Source organism: Trachypithecus francoisi, unplaced genomic scaffold, assembly GCF_009764315.1.
Source record: "Trachypithecus francoisi isolate TF-2019V2 unplaced genomic scaffold, Tfra_2.0 Lachesis_group12, whole genome shotgun sequence".
Taxonomy (NCBI): domain Eukaryota; kingdom Metazoa; phylum Chordata; class Mammalia; order Primates; family Cercopithecidae; genus Trachypithecus; species Trachypithecus francoisi.
The window spans coordinates 81,288,373-81,311,725 of NW_022681457.1; the positions used below are offsets into that span (position 1 = coordinate 81,288,373).

Here is a 23,353-nt window from a genome sequence, read left to right on the forward strand (position 1 = left end):
ACTGAGCTGGCAGAGGAGAGGCCAGGCGAGGAGCAGCAGGCAGCCCCATCCGCAAGGCCTGGAAGAAAGGGTGGCAGGGAAGCCAGCCCCAAGTCCAGTGTGATCTCTCAGTGCCAGGCAGTCCTGTGCCCAGACAGGGACAAGCAGAGGTGGCTTCAGATGAGCTGGAGCCCCCAGTCCTCAGCCTCCCCTCTTTCCCTTTCCTGGCCTTGGCCTCCCAACTAAGCAGAAGTTAGACAAGGTGTGGGCAAACATCTTTATTCTGTGTCCCAGATTCCCCAGGGCAAGAGAAAGAGGTTGCTGGGGTCAGTGCTGCAGGGACCATACAGACTCCAACTGCAAATCTGGCCTGGGGACAGACACACTGTTCTTCTGGTTGTGGCTGGAGATGGCTCACCAGAGGGGGTCAGTTGGTCTTCACCTCTAAGTCTACCTCAGAGTTGGAGAGGGAAGGAAGCCGAACTCCAGCAAGGGTGTGGAACCCTGTGATCTGCTCTTGCTCTTGGATCTGGTCTCTGAGGCGCTGGATTTCTAGGCGTTGCATTTCGATGATCCTCCCAGTTTCTTCTTGCTCGTTCAACCTTGTTGTGGGAGCCGTGCTGAGCATGTCCCTGCTGGGTTCTGTGAGGGACAGCAGGACTCATGTGGACCTGTCCACTGCACTGCTGCAGAGCCGATCCTCCCCTCCTCCCTCCCTGCTTCCTCAAACATTTATTGGGCACCTACTGTGGAGCAGACACTCAATCCCAGATGCCAGAGGTACAGAGACAAGCCATTTTGCTGTCTCGCAGAGAGATGGAGAAGTGAAGCAGCATACTTCAGAGTGATGAGGTGAATACTGAGAACCACCCCAGCCCAACCCCTCTCCTAAGCCCCCAGATCCGCCTGCACAGAGGGCCCCACCCACGGAGGCTGCCCCTTCTCCCATTCTCCACATCCTAGGCAGGATGGCACTCTTCTGCTGACCTATGTTGGCTTCTGAACTGCCAGTCTTTCTCCTTGTGCAAAACCCCTGCTCCTGGAGACAGACCCCTTCCTGCCTCTCCAGGTATGTCCACTCATATCCTGTTCCTTGAAGACTTTCTCCCCGAGTCATCCTCCCTGTCTCAAGTGCTGGCATCATCCTGGGCAATGGCAGTGTCCACCAGGGTCCACGGCTCACCGCTGCCCCACAAGGCTGAACTTGCAGCGTTAGTGACCTTGGCCTCCACGCCATGCCAGCACCCACTCCTGTGGCTTCCCCTCCCTTGTCACCTGGATGCCATACTTTAGGTCTTTCACTCTAGCACTGTTCTCTGTTTTCTGACCACAACTGCTGTAATTGCTCTATGCATGTCACACATGATCTTGGACTAAACCAAGACCCCCCTCTTCCTGGACAACTCAATTTCTTGCCTACCAAATGGGCTCTTTTTAGATTTACTCCCTTTTCTGGCCAGCTAGACCCCAGTGAGTTTCTTCCTCCATCTTCCCAACAGCACCCTCAGTGTTCTAGTTGCCTTGTCCTCCTGTCCTATGCGCCCTGCTTGGGATCCACTGGGCTTCCTGGATTTGATGATAGGCATCTTCCATCAATTCTGGAAAAACTCTTGGCTGTGCCTTATTGTAATGTTGCCTCTCCTCATTCTTTCTTTCTCAAACTTCAATTAGACATACATTGCATTATCCCACTCTCTCCTCTTTGTCTTTTACTATATCTTTATCTCTCTGGGCTGCAATCTGGGCAATTTATTCTTTTAGCTCACAAATTCCCCCTTCAGATGTGTCTAATCTACTGTTCAATCTGTCCATTGAGCTTCTAATTATAATAGTTTTCATTTCTAGAAGTATTATTTGGTTCCTTTTCAAATCTGCCTATGCAATTTTGGAAGACTTTTGCTTTTTTGTCTTATTTTCAAATTCCTTTTTTATTTTTGCAGACATGAAATTTTCTTATTTTAATAATCATATGAGCTGTGGGCCTTTGTTGGTTTTATTCTGTAGTTTGATTTTTTTGTTGATTTTTCACTCCTGGTGGTTTATTTTTTCAAGTATTTAGTGACTTTTGATTGTGAGCTCATGTTCCTCAAAACATTATTTATGGGAATTCTTTGAAGCCTGTATTTAAAATGTACTCCTCCAGAGAAAATTTGCATTTGCTTCTGCTGGGGGCCTAAGGACACTACTACTGTGGGGTCCTTTTAAGGTAAATTTTCAGCTAAGATGGCCTTGAGACACAAATTGAATGCAAATTCTAGACTAAAACTTGTCTGAGTAGGGACTTTGGTTAGAAATTGTCATGCAGAGACCTTGTCTCAAGTTTTTTCTTTGCTTCATCCAGAGCCAAGATTGACACAAACACTTTCTCACCCATCTTCTTATGCAAGGTAAGTTTTCTCCTCTAGTCAATCTTTAGTTTCCTAATTCATTCTATTTTGCTTTGGCTCTTTCTTTTTTTTTCTTTCTTTTTAAAACAGAGATCCTTGTCAGTTTTCCCATATGCATAAGGGGAGAAAAATAAAAACGTGCCTGCAACAGTAAACTGGAAGGAAAGCATGGTTTTCCTAATATTTTATTAATTTATTTATGAAAGTTATATAAGCTTGTAGTCAAATAACCCTATAAGGCTTATTACAAATAACAGTATCTCTTGTTCTACATTCCACTCAATTTCTCAATCCTCAGAGGCAACAATTTCAATTATTTTAGCTAATTCTTTTGATATCTACTTCCACACTCTGCTTTGATTAATGTGCTTACATTGCTTCTTTGATTTATCATTTTTAGGCATTATCTATTGACTTCTCTCTATGAAAGAAGAGGATTTAGCTTTCCTTCAGCACCCTCCCCTGCCCCTGCATACTTCCCATCCTTTCATCCTCCCAATTTTGAGTAGATCAATAGTCAGAATTTATTTATTTATTTATTTATTTAATTTTTTTATTTTTTTATTTTTTTTTTGAGACAGAGTCTCGCTCTGTCTCCCAGGCTGGAGTGCAGTGGCCAGATCTCAGCTCACTGCAAGCTCCGCCTCCCGGGTTCATGCCATTTTCCTGCCTCAGCCTCCCAAGTAGCTGGGACTACAGACGCCCACCACCTCGCCCGGCTAGTTTTTTGTATTTTTCAGTAGAGACGGGGTTTCACTGTGTTAGCCAGGATGGTTTCGATGTTCTGACCTCGTGATCTGCCCGTCTCGGCCTCCCAAAGTGCTGGGATTACAGGCTTGAGCCACTGCGCCCAGCCAATAGTCAGAATTTAATTATGATTAATATAACTGCTGGTCACAGTTGAGCCATGTAGTATACAATGATTCATTTCTCTTTTCCATACAATAATTTCTGTTCCCTAAAGTTAACAATTGCTTTGTGTTTTCATTTGCAAAATTTCATTTTTATTTTTTAAAATTTTATTTATTTATTTATTTATTTTTTATTTATTTTTGAGATGGAGTCTTGCTCTGTTGCCCAGGCTGGAGTGCAGTGGCGCCATCTCAGCTCACTGTAACCTCCACCTCCCAGGTTCACACCATTCTCCTGCCTCAGCCTCCCGAGTAGCTGGGACTACAGGCACCTGCCATCACGCCTGGCTAATTTTTTGTATTTTTGGTAGAGACAGGGTTTCATCATGTTAGCCAGGATGGTCTCGATCTCCTGACCTTGTGACCCACCCACCTCGGCCTCCCAAAGTGCTGGGATTACAGGCGTGAGCCACCATAGCCGGCCTCATTTGCAAAATTTTATATGTCCATATTGCTAATGAAACTGTCTCAATAGTCCCATAGACAGTTGTTTTTGAATAAACATAGAAATTGACCCTTCTGCTATTAAAGCCTGAAACCTGTATTTGTTTTATCTGAGTTCCCTCTTCAGGAAAGGACCTTCAGGCTCCTTAAAAAGGGAATGTCAAAGAACTGAAACTCACCAGATCACTGCACTGGGTGGCCCTTGGCTCCTCCCTAGTTCTTGTTTTCTTACCCATGTTACATTTCCTGCTATATAAACCCCCAGTTTTAGTTAGTAAGATATGGATCTGAGACTGAGCTCCCATCTCCTTGGCTGCAGCACCTGATTAAAGCCTTCTTCCTTGGCAATACTTGTCCTCCCAGTGATTGGCTTTCTATGCCGTGAGCAGCAGGACCTTGACCAAACCCCTGGTGTTTCAGTAATATATTTTGTTTCCTTGATCAGGAACGTCTTGCTCGGGGCAGCTTGGCTGCTGTGGGCTGGGAGTCTCAGAAGCCCTCCTAAGCAGCTGCCCATCTAATTTTGGCTGGAGGTGAGTTTCCATCTCTCTCTGGCCCTGCCATAGCCAGCCCCAACTTTGTTCCTGATTGCCTTGGAAGAACTGCCTTTGAAATTTGACATCTGTACCCAGACAGGTGAGTGTCCTCTGTGGGTCCAGACAGCAGGATCTGCTCCTGTCAATTTGGGAAATTTTTAAAGGAATTTCCATTTGTAGGTGGAACAAGCCCAACGGCCTGAGAGGGAAGCACCCTGACTGTTTCAGTATGGACACTCTTGGGGACTTGTTTGTAATTGTGTGTTGTGTCCCAGCAAGTGAGTGTCTCTCTTGGGTACCAGACAGTGGGATCAACTCCTCTCAATTTGGGAAATTCCTTATGGAATTTCCATTTGCAGGTCGATCAAGCCCAACCAGCAGAGAAAGGAAGCACCCTGACTGTTTCAGTTTGGACACTTGGGGCTTGTTTGTTGCTGCAGCAGTTGGATAATGTTTTGGTGATTGTGTGTGTTTGATATAGTCATGGGAAATCAGAATGTAGCCAACTTGATGTTCTTTTGCAATACTGTTTGGCCCCAATCTTGTTTGGAATCTGGAGTTTGCTGTTGAATGGAAAAGTGCGATGGAGTTGCATGTATCCAGGCTTTTGTGCTGCTGTTGTAAGCAGAGTCAGGCCTGGTTAATGTGTAATGTTTTCCTTTGGTGCTGTTTAGTTAGCCTCAGTGTTCTTTGGAGTCTAGGGAAGTTTGACCTTTAAAAATCAAACTGCCATGGAAACTGCTTTACCCAAAATTTCAGTTCACATTCTTCACTGGATTAACTATTGGGGCAAACAACGTATAACTATGTAAAACCAGTGAGCTTGTACTGGCATTTCATGGCTAGAGTTCCAAGGTAAAAGCTACTGGATTTTTGTTTGTGTGTGTGTCTACATGTCCATTTGTATGTGTTTATTTGTATGTACACTTATTGTTACATGTTGTGTCTACCAAGTTGGCTTATAAGTAAAAGAGCACCCATACATTAAGTAAAAATGTCCAAGCAATTTTCAAGTTCACGTGACTTATGTAAATCTTGACTAAACAAACAGGCTTTAAAATTATTCGTAAAATGAAAATAGAAATGTCTTCAGAATTGTCAGCATACATTTTTGTTTGGGTTTTATATACGTCTCTGCTAGATATTCTGAGGTTTCAGTGTTCGGCATAGAAGGTTATAAAGCTATTAACCTCACCAAAACAAAATGATGTTGGTTTATATGCCTTCTTTGACAGATAAGACTAATTTAATGTTGTTAACGTGAATCTTCTGAGTTATTGGCAAAAATACCTATGTATTTAACTTTGAGGCTCTTTTGGCGAGCACCTAATGTTCACTGGCTATTAAGAAAATGGTTGGACTGGGTGCAGTAGCTCATGCCTGTAATCCCAGCACTTTGGGAGGCCGAGGCAGGCGGATTGGCTGAGCTCAGGAGTTTGAGACCAGCCTGGGCGACACGGTGAAACCCTGTTTCTACTAAAATACAAAAAAAAAAAAAATTAGCTGGGCGTGGTGGCTTGCGCCTGTAGTCCCAGCTACTCAGGAGGCTGAGGCAGGAGAATTGCTTGTACCCGGGAGGCAGAGGTTATAGTGAGCCAAGATTGCGTCACTGTACTCCAGCCTGGGCAACAAAGCAAGACTCTGTCTCAAAAAAAAAAAAAAACAAAAAGGACATGGTTAACAAATAAATAACTAACTTTGTATGATTGTGTCTAATACCTGTTTTCAGAAGTAATCTAGATAAACTGTTAAAAATGAAGAAACCGGGCCGGGCGCAGTGGCTCAAGCCTGTAATCCCAGCACTTTGGGAGGCCAAGACGGGCGGATCACGAGGTCAGGAGATCGAGGCCATCCTGGCTAACATGGTGAAACCCGTCTCTACTAAAAAATACAAAAAACTAGCCGGGCGAGGTGGTGGGCGTCTGTAGTCCCAGCTACTTGGGAGGCTGAGGCAGGAGAATGGCATGAACCCGGGAGGCGGAGCTTGCAGTGAGCTGAGATCTGGCCACTGCACTCCAGTCTGGGTGACAGAGCGAGACTCCATCTCAAAAAAAAAAAAAAAAAATGAAGAAACCGAATACATGTCAATGGGATAAATGTTTTAGGTAAACTTTTTGTGTAATTTAAAATCTTAAAATTATTTTTGATGCTCATTGGCTATCGGGGTCATTTCCAATTAAGAAAGGGTTATGGGCTGGGTATGGTGGCTCAGACTGTAATCCCAGCACTTTGGGAGGCTGAGGCAGGCGGATCACGAGGTCAGGAGATGGAGGCCATCCTGGCTAACATGTTGAAACCTCATCTCTACTAAAAATACAAGAAAAAACCGAAATAAGCCAGGCATGGTGGCAGGCGCCTGTAGTCCCAGCTATTTGGGAGGCTGAGCCAGGAGAATGGTGTGAACCCAGGAGGTGGAGCTTGCAGTGAGCCAAGATCCTGCCACTGCACTCCAGTCTGGGTGACAGAGCGAGACTCCATCTCAAAAAAAAAAAAGGCCGGGCGCGGTGGCTCAAGCCTGTAATCCCAGCACTTTGGGAGGCCGAGACGGGCGGATCACGAGGTCAGGAGATCGAGACCATCCTGGCTAACACGGTGAAACCCCGTCTCTACTAAAAATACAAAAACTAGCTGGGCGAGGTGGCGGGCGCCTGTAGTCCCAGCTACTCAGGAGGCTGAGGCAGGAGAATGGCGTAAACCCGGGAGGCGGAGCTTGCAGTGAGCTGAGATCCGGCCACTGCACTCCAGCCCGGGCGACAGAGCGAGACTCCGCTTCAAAAAAAAAAAAAAAAAGAAAACTTTTTTTTGTGAAACAAGGTAGGGGAGAGAGATGTGAAGAAAGTTACGGATATGAAGATATATTTTTTGGTAAGGAAGGTTATAAAGAGATGATAATAAATTTGTATGAGAAAGAATTTTGTATGATGAATTTTTTGTCCTAGAGCAAAATGACTTTTTTTTTTTTTGGAGATGGAGTCTCGCTCTGTCACTCAGGCTGGAGTGCAGTGGTGCAATCTCGGCTCACTGCAAGCTCTGCCTCCCGGGTTCATGCCATTCTCCTGCCTCAGCCTCCCGAGTAGCTGGGACTACAGGTGCCTGCCACCACACCTGGCTAATTTTTTGTACTTTTAGTAGAGACAGGGTTTCACTGTGTTAGCGAGGATGTTCTCGATCTGACCTCATATCCGCCTGCCTTGGCGTCCCAAAGTGCTGGAATTACAGGCATGAGTCACTGAGCCCAGTCAAATGACTGGTTCTTTAAAGAAAAATGAAGAAGAAGAAAATGTGGGACTGGATGGAAAGCTCAGGCATGTCGCTCATGGTCTGTGTAAGTCACATGTAGTTTTTTTTGTTTGTTTCTTTGCACATACAGAGAAATTAAAAAGTTTAGATAATAAAATATTCTTTAAAACCTTATAGAGAATTGGAGAAATTTGGATAATTAACATTTTTATAATTAAAATTCTTAGTCTTGATGAAGGTAAAGTAAGAAATATTTTAAAGACATGCATTGGCAGTTTGGCAATTCTTTTTTTTTTTTTGAGATGGAGTCTAGCTCTGGCACCCAGGCTGGAGTGCAGTGGCATGATCTCTGCTCACTGCAAGCTCCGCCTCCTGGGCTCACACCATTCTCCTGCCTCAGCCTCCCGAGTAGCTGGGACTACAGGTGCCTGCTGCCACACCCAGCTAATTTTTTTGTATTATTATTATTTTTTAATAGAGACGGGGTTTCACCGTGTTAACCAGGATGGTCTCGATCTCCTGACCTCGTGATCCACCTGCCTCGGCCTCCCAAAGTGCTGGGATTACAGGCATGAGCCACTGCACTTGGCTGGCAATTCTTTTTTAATACAGTTAAGCATGAAGCCAGTTTAAGTGTGAAGCCAAATCTCACATACATGCTTGTATCGCTTCACACTGTTTGCTGTTTTGCATGAATAATGCTGGCACTGGAGTACTTACTAGTAGGTCATGTGCCTAGAGTGAATTTCTTGATTGCACAGGATGTATGGTGATATTGGTGGACTTAAGGATATTGAATTGTGTATGAGGAATAAAATATTCATCATGTGGTTTTTTTGGGCTCTGGGTAAATGGTAGTCTCTAGGGTAGACTGAGTGGGGAAAATGGTGGCATTGGTTTCCTGTTTGTTTTGCTTCTAATTTTTATTTGTTTGCTGTTTGTTCTCCTTTGTGTTTTGCTTGTGTATGCATATGTATAAAATCATCCATGTTCTTTTTTTTTTTTTTTTGAGACGGAGTCTCGCTCTGTCACCCAGGCTGGAGTGCAGTGGCCAGATCTCAGCTCACTGCAAACTCCACCTCCCGGGTTCACGCCATTCTCCTGCCTCAGCCTCCCGAGTAGCTGGGACTACAGGCGCCCGCCAACTCGCCCGGCTAGTTTTTTTTGTATTTTTTAGTAGAGACAAGGTTTCGCCGTGTTAGCCAGGATGGTCTCTATCTCCTGACCTAGCGATCCACCCGTCTCGGCCTCCCAAAGTGCTGGGATTACAGGCTTGAGCCACCGCGCCCGGCCATCCATGTTCTTTAGTTTCTAGTGTAAGGCTTTTATAAGTTCTGAACAGAAATAGTACATTATATATTGTTGTTTGGAGAGGTGGATGAAAGTGGAACTGTTTGAGTGGTGTTTGTTTCTAGTGTGAGTCACTTGAATCAATAGTTTGTGTTGGTTTTAGATCTTTTCCTTTAATGAAGAACTGTGATATGGGTACAAAGTTTTAATGTTCAGGAAATGTTGGCCTTGTCCTTAAGGAAATTATATTGATTAGAATTTCTCTCAAACTAATTTAAAGTGACATTCACTTGGATTAAGTAGTAATAAAAAAAAGGTGAGACTTTCTAGTAATTTTTAATCTCAAGCTGTTTATCACTGATGGGCCTTCATGTGTGTACTCAAAAACAAAATATGTTCAGGTTTTTAATACAATTAAGCATGATGCCAGATTTAGTATGGAGCCAAATCTCACATACATGCCTGCTTGGCTTACATTGCTGCAAATCTCACAAACAACTCTATTTTTTATTTTGTTGCCTGCGCTTTTGTGTCATTCACCAAATAAATATTGCCAAATCCAATGTTACGAAGCTTTTCCTCTATGCTTTCTTCTAAGAATTTTACAGTTTTAGCTCTTCTGTTTAGATCTTTGATTCATTTTGAGTTAACTGTTGTATATGGTGTAAAGTAAGGGTCTACCTTAATTCTTTTGTATGTGTATATCCAGTTTTCCCAACACTACTTCTTGAGAAGACTGTCCTTTCCCCACTAAATGATCTTGGTACCCTTGTTGACAATCACTTGACCATATATTTGAGGGTTTATATCTGGCCTCTATATTCTATTCCATTGGTCTGTATGTCTGTTTTTATGCCAGTATCACACTGTTTTGATTGCTATCGCTTTGTTGTAGGTTGTGAAATCAGAAAGTATGAGACCTCCAACCTTGTTCTTCTTTTTCAAGATTGTTTTGGCTATTCAGGGTACGTTGAGATTACATATGAATTTTAGAATGGATTTTTTGGTTTCTGCAAAAATGTCATTGAGGTTTTTTATAGGGATTGCAATGAAATCTTCAGATCACTTTGGGTAGTACTGACATCTTAACAACAAGTCTTCCAATCCACCACTTACTGGTATTTAATTTCTTTCAGCAATGTTTTGTAGTTTTCAGTCTTTTGCCTCTTCAGTTAAATTGATTCCCAAGTATTTTATTCTTTTTGATGCAATTGTAATGCAATTGTTTTCTTAATTTCCTTTTTGGATAGTACACTGTTAGTATATAAAAATTGCAACTTTTTTGTGTGCCTTGATTTTGTATCCTGTAATTGTGATTTTTGATCCTTTGTATAAAAATTTTCCTTAACTCCTTTGGAAGTCTGGAGGATTTTTTTCCTTATACTCTGGTGTTCTGAAATTTCAAGATGATGGACTTGATGTGTGTCTGTTTTTAGCCACTGTGTTGGATAGTAGGTGGATCTAACAGCTTCTTAAACAGACTTTTTTCTGTTTTCAGCCCTACCTTCACTTCCACCTCCAGAGATATCTGCTCCTGATCATTGCTGAGCCTTTTGAGGGTTTTGTGGCATACATTAGATTTCTTCTAGGTTCACCACTCTGGCTTCTGGGTGGGGGTATATTGATGAAACACAAGTGACAGGAGTTGATATTTGTAGAAGTTGGGGACTGGGGTCACAGGAATTCATTAGACTTCTCTCTCAATTTTTGTGTATGTCTGGAAATCTCCATGATAGTAATATGAAGAATCTGGCCATATCACATGGCATCCCGAGGAGGTCTCAACTGAATATTTTGTTAGGGTACTTGGACATATTTAAAACTTTTTTTTTTTTTTTGAGACAGTGTCTTGCTCTGTCACCTGGACTGGAATGTAGTGGTGTGATCATGGCTCACAGCAGCCTTGAACCTCTGAGGCTCAGGTGATAAATTTTACTCTAAAATCCTCACACCTCAGCCTCCCAAGTAGCTGGGACTACGGGCACGTGCCATCATGCCTGGCTAATTTTTGTATTTTTTGTAGAGATGTAGTTACACCATGTTGCCCAGGCTAGTCTTGAACTTCTGGGCACAAGCATTCTAGTCGCCTTGGCCTCCCAAAGTGCTGGGATTACAGGTGTGAGCCACGGCACCTGGCCTGAAACATTTTTTAAGAGAAGTTTTGCAATTGTTCACATCTGTGCTTTATTTTCAAGAGAAGAGAAGATGGTTTCACCTCTGAGAAAGTCAAGTATGTCAGTTTTCTTTTCTGTTTTTTTGTTTCTTGTTTTGTGTTTTGAGACAGAGTCTCACTCTGTCACCCAGGCTGGAGTGCAATGGCACAATCTCGGCTCAATGCAACCTCCGCTTCCCAGGTTCAAGCAATTCTCCTGCCTCAGCCTCCCGAGTAGCTGGGACTACAGGCCTGTGACACCATGCCCAGCTAATTTTTGTATATTTAGTAGAGACAGGGTTTCACCATGCTGGCCAGGATGGTCTCGATCTCTTGACCTTGTGATCTGCCTGCCTCAGCCTCCCAAAGTGCTGGGATTACAGATGTGAGCCACCGCACCCAAGTCTTTATGACACATGCTGTGCTCTCACATCAACTCTGTAGGCCTGGTATTGCCACTTCAGGTACTACTCAGGGTTTACACTTGTCTCAACTTCAACCCTAGCCAAAAGTGCACAAAACGACAACATTAAATACATATATAAGATTTTACATATATGTATTTAATTTTGTTATTAAATATATATAGTTATATAGTTGAAGACCAACAAGAAGTTGCAAAAGTAGTACAAGGTTCCTGTGCACCATTCAGCCAACTTTCCACATCATAATCCTATGTGACCATGGTACAAGAAACAACTGACACCTCAGAGACCCAATCCATAGCTATGGGATGTTTCAGTTCAAGCCTCTAATCTTTATTCCTGAATGCAAACCGCCAGAAAACAAAAACTTGAACCGTGTTGGCTTAGTTTGCCACAGAGATGCCTTAATCTCTTGGTTTTATTGATTGTCCAGATAAGGAATGGATACTTGAAAAATGCTTCTTTGGGGCCTGAAAGCGGCATATGTAATTAAAGACTGTTCATTGTTACTCCACATTCCTTTCCTAAGGATCCATGTGCTAAGTTTCTCAGAGAATTTATTGCCAGGGAAACGTTTGTTTCTCCAGAAAAAAGCTCCCTTTTGCCATACAATAAGAATGATATAAACGATCATATTTCTTTGTTTCTCTTTTTGCCTTGGCCGTCAGAAATTCAGAGGAACTTTAGGATATAATTGCAGTAACTGACTCATTTAATATTTATGTAATTATTTCCCCTCTTCCTTTAAATAGCTTCTCATCTTGCTTTTTGTCTTCATTTTAATTGTACAGGTTCACAATCCCTTATTCACTATTCTAAAATGCAAGAGGATCTAAAAACGGAGTGCCTTTTTAAATTCAGGAAGCTTAGTGTGAATATTCATATGTCACTACAGAAATACTAAAGTGTTTGATTTCAGGGCATTGCCCCAGACCCCTCTGGATATGTTACATAAAGTATTCACGTTCCAAAATCTGAAAGAGTCTGTATTCTGAACTGTAGCTAACCTCACGGATGTCAGCCAGGGGACTGTGGACCTGTGTGTGTCTGAGTGTGGGAAGGCCCTCACGGATTCCTCAGAGAGCAGGCACGTGTCCCGGACAGGATCCCAGACGGCTATGTGGAGATGTGACCTGATACAGTAGGAAGCCAAAGGGAGACCTGCCTGCGGCTGCATGAATCCCTTCGTCCCAATGCCCATCTCCCCTGGTCACTGGTGACATTACCTGTCTCTGAAACTTCTTGTGGTCGGACTTTCTTGGTCAGTTTCAGAGCTGCTTCGAGGTCATACACTTGGGACCGAGTGAACTTCAGCTCCCTGCGGAGCTCATTAATTTCCTTGATCAGAGAGACATTTTCCTGCAGAAAAAGGGGAAGATTGAGGGAGTGTGGACAGATGCATGGTCAGTGGGCACATGGCATGCCCTCCTGGGCTGAGTATATGGGGAATGGGCAGGGTTCGGCCTGGATCCAGAACTCTGGATCCTCTACTGGGGCCTGAGCCTTTATTCCAGCCTATTGCTCAGCCTCTTAAGGAACCAGCTAACTTACCTTCAGGTGGACTCAGCACCATTCCCCCATCCACTTATGCTTGTTGCAACGTCAAGAGCAACAACGCTTTTCCACACACTTTTTATATGAGTTTAAATGCATCATAACAACCCTATGGCTGGGTTGTTATTACAATTTTACTGAAGAGAAAACTGAGGCACAGAGAGGTATATGACTTGCTCAATTACACAGCTAGCAATCGGTAGAGTCAGGATTCCAACCCCAGCAGTCTGGCTCCAGAGTTTGTAAGCACTGTGCTGTACTTCATTCATTTTTCATTCATTTGCTGAACTCACATTTATAGGTTATCTGGGAAGTGCATAAAATGCAAACAGAAATAGGACATGGTCTGCCCTCAGCAGCATGCTATTTAGTGAGTAAAACAGAAAAGTACATGGATAATTAACGTCTGCTGCATCCATTGGAAGCTCACTTCTCTGATTTGTGTTTGACAAATATCCATCCATCCATTCATCCATCCAACCATCTACCTAATAAGTGTTTATAGAGTACCCATAATGTAGTCATGCAATATTATAGAGATACTATGTTAATCCTAGAGTATAGAGAGTAAATCTTAGTTTCTGCTCTTGAGGAGTTTACAGTTTAGTGGGGGGCGTGGGTACAGTTTAGCATGGTGGCCCCCTTGCTGTGATGGAGGAGTGGGCCTAGAGGAAAGATGCTTACTTCTGTCTGAATGACTAGGGTGGATTCCTAGGAATTGACTCCCGGGCTGAGGCTTGAAGGAGTCACCAAGGAGACGGCAAAGGTGTCCCAGACAACTAGAAGAGCAGGAGCAAAGGCACAGAATATGACACAGCTGATGGGGGTGGGGGAGACCTGCAGCAGTCCTGCATCACTGGAATGCAGAGTGAAAGGAGGGGAGTTGACAGGAGTGAGAACGAAGCTTGCTGGGGGCAAGGTGCAGCCTCTTCACTCTGGGACCAAACAGTCTCTTCTCTCCTCTGTTCCCACACCTCAAATCTCTGCCTTCCATTTCACACCCAGCACAAGTACCCCAAGGAGAAGCCCCATCCCCAAGGGCCCAAAGAGACTGGCCACTTTGCTCTTAGATCCCACAGCCACAGTGGCTTGTCTACAGCAGTGCTTCGTGTATGACCATACAAATACATCACCTGACCACCTTGTTAGCTGCCACTCTGACTCATAGGTCTGGGATGGGCCCTGAAATCCTGCATTGGACTTCCAAGAGATGCTGCTGCTGGTCTGCAGGCCAGACCACACTTTCAGTTGCAAAGCACCTGAGGGTCCGCACACCAGAAAAGGCAGTTGCAGGCCAAATCTACGTAAAATGGACCTGTGTCAGGAACAAATTGTGCTTCCACTTGGGACATTATCTCACGAGTGGGGGCTATGGAGTCAGAGCCCAGTGAACAGGACGGTCTTAAGCACTGTTCTCCCTGAGCTGTGACAAACAGTCCTCTGCTGTGGGGAGGTACCTGTGGAGCCCAGGAGGGAGCGGGGGTCGGGCTAGAGACACCGCAACAGATTCTTTTCCTCCAGAAATGCTTCATCTAAAGCACAGATCTACACCTTTAGACTTCCAGTATATTACTTAATGTCAGTATTCCTTACAATATAGTTTGGATGTTTGTCTCCTCGAAATCTCCTGTTGAAAATTGATCTCTAGTGTTGGAGGTGGGGCCTAGAGGGAGGTATTTGGGTCGTGGGAGCAGATTCCTCATGAAGGGCTTGGTGCCATCCTCGTGGTAATGAGTGAGTGCTTGTTCTATTAGTTCCTGCAAGAACTAGTTGTTTTAAAAGAACCTGGTCCCGGCTGGGTGCGGTGGCTTACACCTGTAATCCCAGCACTTTGGAAGGCTGAGGCAGGCAGATCACGAGGTCAGGAGATCGAGACCATCTTGGCTAACACAGTGAAATCCCGTCTCCGCTAAAAATACAATTAGCTGGGCGTGGTGGCAGGTGCCTGTAGTCCCAGCTACTCGGGAGGCTGAGGCAGGAGAATGGCATGAACCCAGGAGGCGGAGCTTGCAGTGAGCCAAGATGGTGCCACTGTGCTCCAGCCTGGGCAACAGAGTGAGTCTCCATCACACACAAAAAAAAAACCTGGCCCCTTCTCCTCTCCTGCTCCCTCTTTTGCCGTGTGACATGCCTGCTCCTCGTCCGCCTTCCATCATGAGTAAAAGCTTCCTGAGGTCTTGACCAGAAGCAATGCTGGCACCATGCTTCCTGTACAGCCCTCAGAACTGTGAGCCAAATAAATCTCTTTTCTTTATAAATTACCCAGCCTCAGGTATTCCTTTATAGTGATGAAATTCTCTCCCTCGGATGAAATGCCTAGTCCTCATTGTCAGCCCTCACTCTTCATGCTAGGGTCTGTACTTGTGCTTCTGAGTCATATGTTTTCTCCATTGAATGCTTTACCCTTTCAACCAACCCAGGCCTTGGTGACTGTGGTGTGATGGGCCCCCCACCAGGTTACTTAAGGGTGTATGCTCACTGTCTCAACCCTCAAGGCCAGGCAGTTAGTCAAGGCCATGGTGCCCAGCTGAGGCGCAGGTGTCCCTGAGAATCCAAACATCCTAGAAGATACCTGAAAACCTACCAAGGAAAACAGTCCCATGGCACATACACTGTAGGTGAAGAGCCAGAAAAGTAGCTTAAAAGCAGCTTAGAGATGGGAGGCAATGCAGGTCTCTAGAGCTGTCCTGTGGCTGCCCAGGAGTGCCCCGCATGGAAGACCTAAATAAACTCATCTACTCACCAAGCTGGACTTCTCATTCTTTGGTCTCCCCAGTTTGGGAGGGAGGGTGGGGAACATTACAGTTCCAGATTTTTCTCATAACAGTGATAGGTTTCCCACATTTCCTTTCCAGATGCTGCTGGTAAAACTCTGCTAGATCCTCCCATGGACCTTCTCCTTGCAGACTTGCTATCATGACACGATCAATTCAATACATATTTATTGGGTTCTGGACCTTGGACCCTGCCTTGCATGTTAGAGATGCTCAATAAATATGTGTGAAATGGATGAGAAAATGAATAACTAATGCAGTAGATACCAAACCGAGTAAGATGAGATTCTTACTAATAAGGAAGTTACAAACCAAGGGATAAGGGAGAGGTGAGCGATCAGAACAGAAGGGAGGGTCTTAGAGCCACAGGGGCAAGCTTGCTCGCTCCAGATCTCTCTCCATTTCTCCTTTCAGTAGGCTTTGCTAAGCTTCACTTCTCCTGATCCTCATTAAATAACTCATTAATAATCATCAGAATAAGCACTAGAAACTGAAAGCACAATTCGAGTTCTCTCACAGTTTGCATCTTTAGTTGCTTCCTCTTTTTGGTCATCTCCTTCCATTCTGTCACTGAGTCCTGTTGATTTTGTGTCTGATTCTGATGTTCACCCTTCCTGCTGGTTTGTCACCAGCTCTCAGTGCTCCCCCCTGTTCTGCTGTAAAGGCCCCCCCGCAAGTGGAGTCCTGTCCTGGTGTCTCCCCACCCCCTCCACCCTCTGCAGCCCTGTCACTGTGATTGGGGTTTCTGGCTCCTGGGACCTGTTGGTGTGAATGCCTGTTTCTGACCCCCCTGCCAACCTCTGACATCTTCATGATGCTCCCTCACCTACATGGGTCTCCAGGGCTTGATCCTTGTTGGAGTATGATTGAGGCCCACCACTCAGTGCAGCCTGACTCTCTTGTTCTGTTCATTCATTCATTCATTCACTTACTCATTTAAGAAAAGTAAGAACCAGTTCCTGAAAGCTTACACTGGTCACTGTGCCAGACGTGGGAGGTCCCGCTTGGCTCCAGTGCAGAGCTGCCATGAGAGGCTGAAGCAGGGGCCCAACCCAGTGTGAGGAGGGCTCCCAGGGGAGACAGAGGAGAAGAGTGTTCCAGGCCCAGAGCCAGGAGGTTGGAAAGGAGAACATAATAGGGCAGGACGAGCTTGATGATAACAATAATAAGAGTAATCACAATTGCAAGGGTTGACTGGACCACTGCAATGTATCAAACAGCGTGCATACGTCCCTCAGTTCCTCCTTACACCAACCTTGTGAGGAAACTGAGGCCGTACCTCAGTGGTAGAGCTGGGGTCTGAACCCTGTCATGCCTCCATCCAGAGTGCCCTGTTCCTCCATAACTACTGCTTTCTAGGCTCTGCTGTCCCCCTCACATTTCTGTCACCTCCATTCCAATACCTCACATAGTATCATGGCCAAGAACACTCCCAATATATATAAGTTGGGCTACCCGCAAAATGTTTTCTGGGATGGCCTGTGTTCTGAGGGGTCCTGAGGTCACACTGAGGTCAACTGTTTATGCTTTGGATGGCTTTGTGAATTAAAAATGTGAATGCAATGGGTTTGCTGAGCCTTCTCTTCCTGATCGCTCCCTGGTCATTTGACCTCCAAAAGCCCCTCCAATCCTCCATTCCCCCACCCAGGTCTACATAGCTGCAGAGGAAACCTGACCTGGGGTCCACCAAGGTGCCAAGTCTTGGGGAATGTGAAACTGTTTATGTAAAAAGCTTTCTAAGCCAAGGGGCTCTGCCAAGCTGTCCAGGACTGCCTTTGGCGTTTGGAACTGACTGATGACCCCGGCAGGTCTTTCCAGACCTCCGTATTGAGCAGAGAAGAGAAGGGAATGCCTACAGCACCCCCTAATGGCATGGCCTGAGTCGATGCCTTTAGAATACGGCAATACCTCACAGCCCGGAAAAAGCAGGCAACAGATTTATTCCATGGACTTGGAATCCTTGCATCAGTGACATCTTTCTGGAACCCACAGTTAGTGGGCTCACCATCTGCCTAACTGCACAAATGAGCCATCCTGGAATCCTCCGTTCTTTCAGCCTTCCTCCCATGTCTAACCTGACATTTCTATTTGTCATTTCTACTCCGAAATGCCTTTTGATACAACTTTCCCCTTTCCAAGTCCTTCTCATCTACCCTTAACATGACAGTCACTTCCTAACGGGTTTTTCTGCCACCTGCCTCTTTCCCCACCAGTCTTCCCACCTTGCCAATGGAGTGTTTTGTCTTTTCAAAACAAAGACACCCCTACCTAAGAAACTTCGGGTGGAGCCTGTTTACAGGACAAACTGTACTTTTTGGCATGGCATGGAGGCCCTTTTCAACAGGACCCTCAGCCACCAACCATTTCAGTGGGTTCTTCTCCACTTGGACACTCTTCTCTTGGATTCCTGGGTCTCCAAGCACCTCACAGGCCTCATTCTTCTCTGCTTTTTCTCAGGTTGTTCCCACAGCCTGGAAGGCTCTTCCCTGACTTGTTCCATGATCAACCTCTACTCACCCTTCAAGGCCCAGCTCAAATGCCCCTTGCCCCAGAAACCTTCCACAAGTCCTGAAGGCATCACTGAACCCCTTTTCCAGGATGAGCTCACAGCACTGCATACAATGAGTTGAGCAGTAATTATTTTTATCTGGTCCAGGTTCCCAGTGATGAACTCCTTGAGAGTAGGAACACTATCACATTCATCTTGGAATCCTCTGTGATTGACACAGAGCTTGCTGTACAAGAAGCCCTCAAAAAATGTGTACTGAATGAATAAAATGCGTGTCCTAGATGTTTGTATCTCATAGCAACTCTTATTTTCATATCTGCCAGTGTGCTGAGGAATGGAGTGGGGAGGCTGAGCTCCTGTCTGAATATACAAATGAGACAGTGACCTCATTTTCTGTTCTTTTCTTTTCTTTTTTTTTTTTTTGTTTTTGAGACGGAGTCTCGCTCTGTCGCCCAGGCTGGAGTGCAGTGGCCGGATCTCAGCTCACTGCAAGCTCCGCCTCCCGGGTTCACGCCATTCTCCTGCCTCAGCCTCCCGAGTAGCTGGGACTACAGGCGCCCGCCACCTCGCCCGGCTAGTTTTTGTATTTTTTAGTAGAGACGGGGTTTCACCGTGTTCGCCAGGATGATCTCGAACTCCTGACCTCGTGATCCACCCGTCTCGGCCTCCCAAAGTGCTGAGATTACAGGCTTGAGCCACTGCGCCTGGCCCATTTTATGTTATTTTCTAATGAGTTACTCTTAGATGCCATGTTTGCCGCGGCCTTCCTCAGCCTTTTTGGATTGAAGTGCCAGGGCCATGGCAACCTGAAGATGAGGTTCAGCTAGCTCCTGACCAGCACACACCAAGGCCACCAACTGAGGGTCTGGAATCAGTTGTGCCATCCACCCTCCACCCCCTGCCACCTGCAGTCCACAGGCACCAGTGGCCCATCCTGTAATGGACTTCTAGGCTTTCCCACTGGATTTCTACCTTGGTTCTTGGATAGGTCCTTTGCTTGGATGATGAGGATGGAAATTGCCTTTTTTTTTTCCTTTTTTTCTTTTTTTTGAGACGGAATCTTGCTCTGTCACCCAGGCTGGAGTGCAGTGGCGCGATCTTGGCTCACTGCAAGCTCCGCCTCCCGGGTTCACGCCATTCTCCTGCCTCAGCCTCCCGAGTAGCTGGAACTACAGATGCCCGCCACCTCGCCCAGCTAATTTTTTGTATTTTTAGTACAGACAGGGTTTCACCGTGTTAGCCAGGATGGTCTCGATCTCCTGACCTCGTGATCCGCCTGCCTCGGCCTCCCAAAGTGCTGGGATTACAGGTGTTAGCCACTGTACCCAGCTGAAAATTGCTTTTTTTTGAGCACTTATTCTGTACCAGGCCAGTGCCTGGTGCCTCATATGGTTATCCCATTCGATCTTGCAGGAACTCCCCCAGCCCTCAGGTTGCTGTTTTCTTCCCTGTTTTACAGATAGGGAGGGTGGCTCCTTGAGTTAAGGAATTTACCCAAGGTCTCCTGGCAGAAGAGTGGTGGAGAAGGGTAAACCAGGGTCGGCACAGTGGTTTTGAAAACTTTTTTTTTTTTTTTTAATCTTCCAAGCCTTTTGCCAACAAAAAGAGCCCCACTGTTATCAACAAGCAGTCTCTTTCTGGTTGAAGGGGTGCGGACCCGGAGACCTGCACCCCCTGCCACACACCCCCACCCCGGGCCCCTTTTTACTTCCTGCAGTTGCTGGAGTTACTTATTTGGATCCATGGGACTCCCTAGCACGTAGGTTACAATGCTCCTGGAGAAAATGTTCTTCCAGGGACTTCACTCTGCTAGCTATCAGGGGGGCCCCGCTTGGGTCTCCTCTGCTTTTCACCCCACCCTGGCCCAGCACCCTCCAGGGCATGGGGAAGCAGAAGAGGACAGGATGCCAGCCCCAGCAGCCTCATGCTGATGCTCACACCCTCTGGCTAGCCTGTGGTCTTCCTTCTCCTACACCGATGTTTGCTTTGGCTGCTTGGCATGGACAGAGGGACCCAGTTCCTCAGGCCTGTGCTCTGGTGATAGGGTACAGAGGGTGCTCAGTGATGTCAGCAGCTGACAACGCCTCCTGCTGTCACCCTGGTTCCCCTTCCCTGCTTGCTGCACTCCAGAGCCCCAGGTAGTGGCTCAGTGCACGGCTGCTGGTGTCTCAGGGCTCCACCAGCTGGAGGCACTTCTATCTCTGGGCCTCTGACAGCTTTCATGGCCACGGAGTAGGGCAATGGGTAGATGGACTCGGTTGCTTTTCAGTGGGGACTGGTCGTAAGATGGCATGAGACCAGCTGTGCCTGGGTCTGGCCTGAATCACAGTGTGCTCTGCCCAGCTGTGTATGAACTGGCCAAGCTGGGAACTGGTTTGTTTCAATCTAATTGCAACCTGTTCTCATTCCAGTATTTTAATTATGGCATTAAAGAAATGTGAACATAAAAAGGTACGTGCTTTATAAATGTGATTCTGATGTTCCCTTTTGATACTAATTCACATTAATTGCCTCAGACGATACTGATACCCAAACAGAAATCTGGCAGAAGAATCCCGACTGGCAGTCCTGATAACGTGCCTGTGTGGAGGCGGCAGTAATGGGGTCAGGCTCTCTGAACAGCCTATGAAGGATCCGGGGAGGTGGGTGTGAGGTGCTTATTAAACCAGAGTGAGGCCAGCTCTGGGAGGGTGTGGATAACTTGGGACACAAGAGATAAGGGTAGGGACCTGAGGCACCAGAAAAATCAGATGAGGTGTGGCCACAAGATATGGGTAGCAGAATAAAAAGGAGCAAGACAAAGTCAGGTGAAATGAGAGTTGGGAACAGAAGAGAGAAGGGAGAGTGGCTCAGGAGAGCTAAGATGATGTGGATGAAGGTCTAGAGGGCCCAGGGGCTGATGAGAGGAGTGGGGTAGGACACAAGTGTGCTCTGGATAAAGATGGGGTAGAAAAGAAGAACAGGGTGCCTGGGGAAGGGAGGTGGGCATTGGTGGGGTGGAGGGCAGGGTGCAGCATGGAAGTGCCTAGAAAACCTCCTAGGTGAGCTCTCAGCCACAGTCACAGCCAAGATGAGGTCAGAGGAGAGGAGCCAAAATAAGACTTTAGGGGGAGCTACTGGGCCCCCAGACACCTGGGTAGCTCTGAAGACAGGTGGTCTCAGAGGGACCCTTGATGGGATCTCTCATCTTGGATGGCTTGGCCTCCACAGGGGCCGAGGGGAGTGTGCAGGTACCTGCATGATGCGGACGTAGTCTGTGCGGTGCAGCTCGCCTTCCTTGACCACCTTCTTCTTGAGAGTGGCCAGGTTCCTCTCCAGATGCTCCCGCTGCCGGGCGTACTCCTGCTGCAGGTCTGTGTTCAGCCCCGCGATCTCCACCTGACGGGGCCCAGGAGATCCTCAGTGAGGGAGAGGAGACCCCGGAGGGCAGGGCTGGCAGGAGGGGAGGCTGAGCTTACCATGTCTGCTCGCTGCACGTACTTCTCAAAGAGACCTCGAATCTTCTCCTTCAGCAGCCGCGGCTCCTGAATATAGGCTACACAGTTGTGGAGGTCTGTTTTGAACCTTTTGACAAGCGCTTCCAAGTCTCGCTCCTGCAATCAGAGACATTTCCTTCTGGCACTGTAGGGTGCTCTCCAGGTGGAGGGGCGGGGGCTGCAGGCAGAGGTTAATGGCACAGAAAGGGAAAAGAGACGCCTCATCTGGAACTCACCGCTGACCACCAGGGGCCACACTGGGCACAGAGACTTAGATGGGCACAGAGCCAACAGGTGGAGGCACGAAAAGTCTTGTGCACCTGCCCTCGGCTGGACACCTGGCCTGAACAGCCTACATGGGGCTTCATCCTTAAGAGGCCACACAGATGGGCTTCTTTATTGGCTCTGGTTTCCTTTCAGGACCACAGGCCTTAAAAGATGAAAGGAAGCTCAGGTGGTTACCCATATCCCTTTAGAGTCAAGATAGATGGCATCATTTCTCTCTTGCAGCTTCCTGGCCGGGGCTTCCGCGTCCCCCGTATTAGCTCATCCAGTGCTTACCCAGTGCTCGATAGTCAGGAGCGCTGCCGTGAGGGGTCAGGTTGGTTTATCTACACACTCGGGCTAGCGTCCCCTCTTCATCATGCTTTTACCTGTCTTCCCCAGACCTGACCTGAAGAAAGTCCTTTCTCTTGCTGCCATCCATGGCCCTTTCTACATGTTCCACCGTTTTCCACCTCTCAATGTAACTATTATGCACATGCCACAAATCCCTGATCATCGTCTTCAGCATGGAAAGAGCAGGATCTGTATCAGTTCACATTTATGGCTCCGCAGCTGCTAGTGTTACCTAGTGCAGAGTTAATTAATGCTTACTGCAGAGAATGGAAAGTTCCAATCTTTTTTTTTTTTTTTTTTTAGACAGAGTCTCGCTCTGTCACCCAGGCTGGAGTGCAGTGGTGCGATCTTGGCTCACTGCAACCTCCGCCTCCCAGGTTCAAGCAATTCTCCCGCCTCAGTCTCCCAGTTAGCTAGGACTACAGGCACGTTCCACCATGCCTGGCTAATTTTTGTATTTTTCGTAGAGACGGGGTTTCACTATGTTGGCCAGGCTGGTCTTGAACTCTTGGTCTCATGATCCGCCTGCCTCGGCCTCCCAAAGTGCTGGGATTACAGGCATGTGCTGGGATTACAGGCATGAACCACTGTGCCCGGACGGAAAGTTCCAATCTTATTCAACAAATGTTAAGGAGTGGCCTGTGCTAGGGAAGAGGGCACAACCGTGTCCAGGCCCATGTTCAGAAAACCTAGATTCCATTATTAGCTCTGTGTGTACTACCTAGCTGTGGGTGCTGGGTGAAGTTTCTTAATCTCCCAAGTTTGGGGGCCTAATTTTTCTTATTTGTAACATAGAGAAATGGGAATCGATGATCTTTGAGGTTCCCCTGGCCTCTGCAATTTTTTGGTTGTCAAAGCCTTAAACCAGTGGCAACAAAATTGCCTCTCTTGAGTATGTACTTTCCTCCGCCAAAGAAGCCAAATGCTACAAATATTCCTGCCACGCTGACTTGCCACCTCCTTGATCACTTACCCAAAGTGATTTTATAGTCTCAGATGAGTTCAGTGATGTAAATCTACATGGGCCTGAAAGCAGGCAGGGCTGGGAGCAAGTAAAG

The 23,353-nt window shown here is 46.4% G+C and overlaps 1 protein-coding gene across 4 annotated transcripts in view; it reads right to left on the minus strand.

Annotated features, from left to right (window-relative positions):
• Positions 1–242: 242 nt before the first annotated feature.
• The window catches only part of CFAP57 (cilia and flagella associated protein 57), a 77,002-nt gene continuing 53,891 nt past the window's right edge, over positions 243–23,353 (minus strand). For 2 of the 4 annotated variants that reach the window (XM_033226805.1, XM_033226806.1), the window contains exons 20-24: positions 23,269–23,337; positions 21,660–21,794; positions 21,436–21,579; positions 12,591–12,723; positions 243–621 (exon numbers count right to left, since the gene is read on the minus strand). In XM_033226805.1, coding sequence (XP_033082696.1) covers positions 407–621; positions 12,591–12,723; positions 21,436–21,579; positions 21,660–21,794; positions 23,269–23,337 — 696 coding nt within the window. In that variant the 3' untranslated portion in view covers positions 243–406. Of the gene's footprint in view, positions 622–12,590; positions 12,724–19,780; positions 20,236–21,435; positions 21,580–21,659; positions 21,795–23,268; positions 23,338–23,353 lie in introns of those variants that run through there. The other 2 variants (XM_033226807.1, XM_033226808.1) reach the window with 2 other exon arrangements.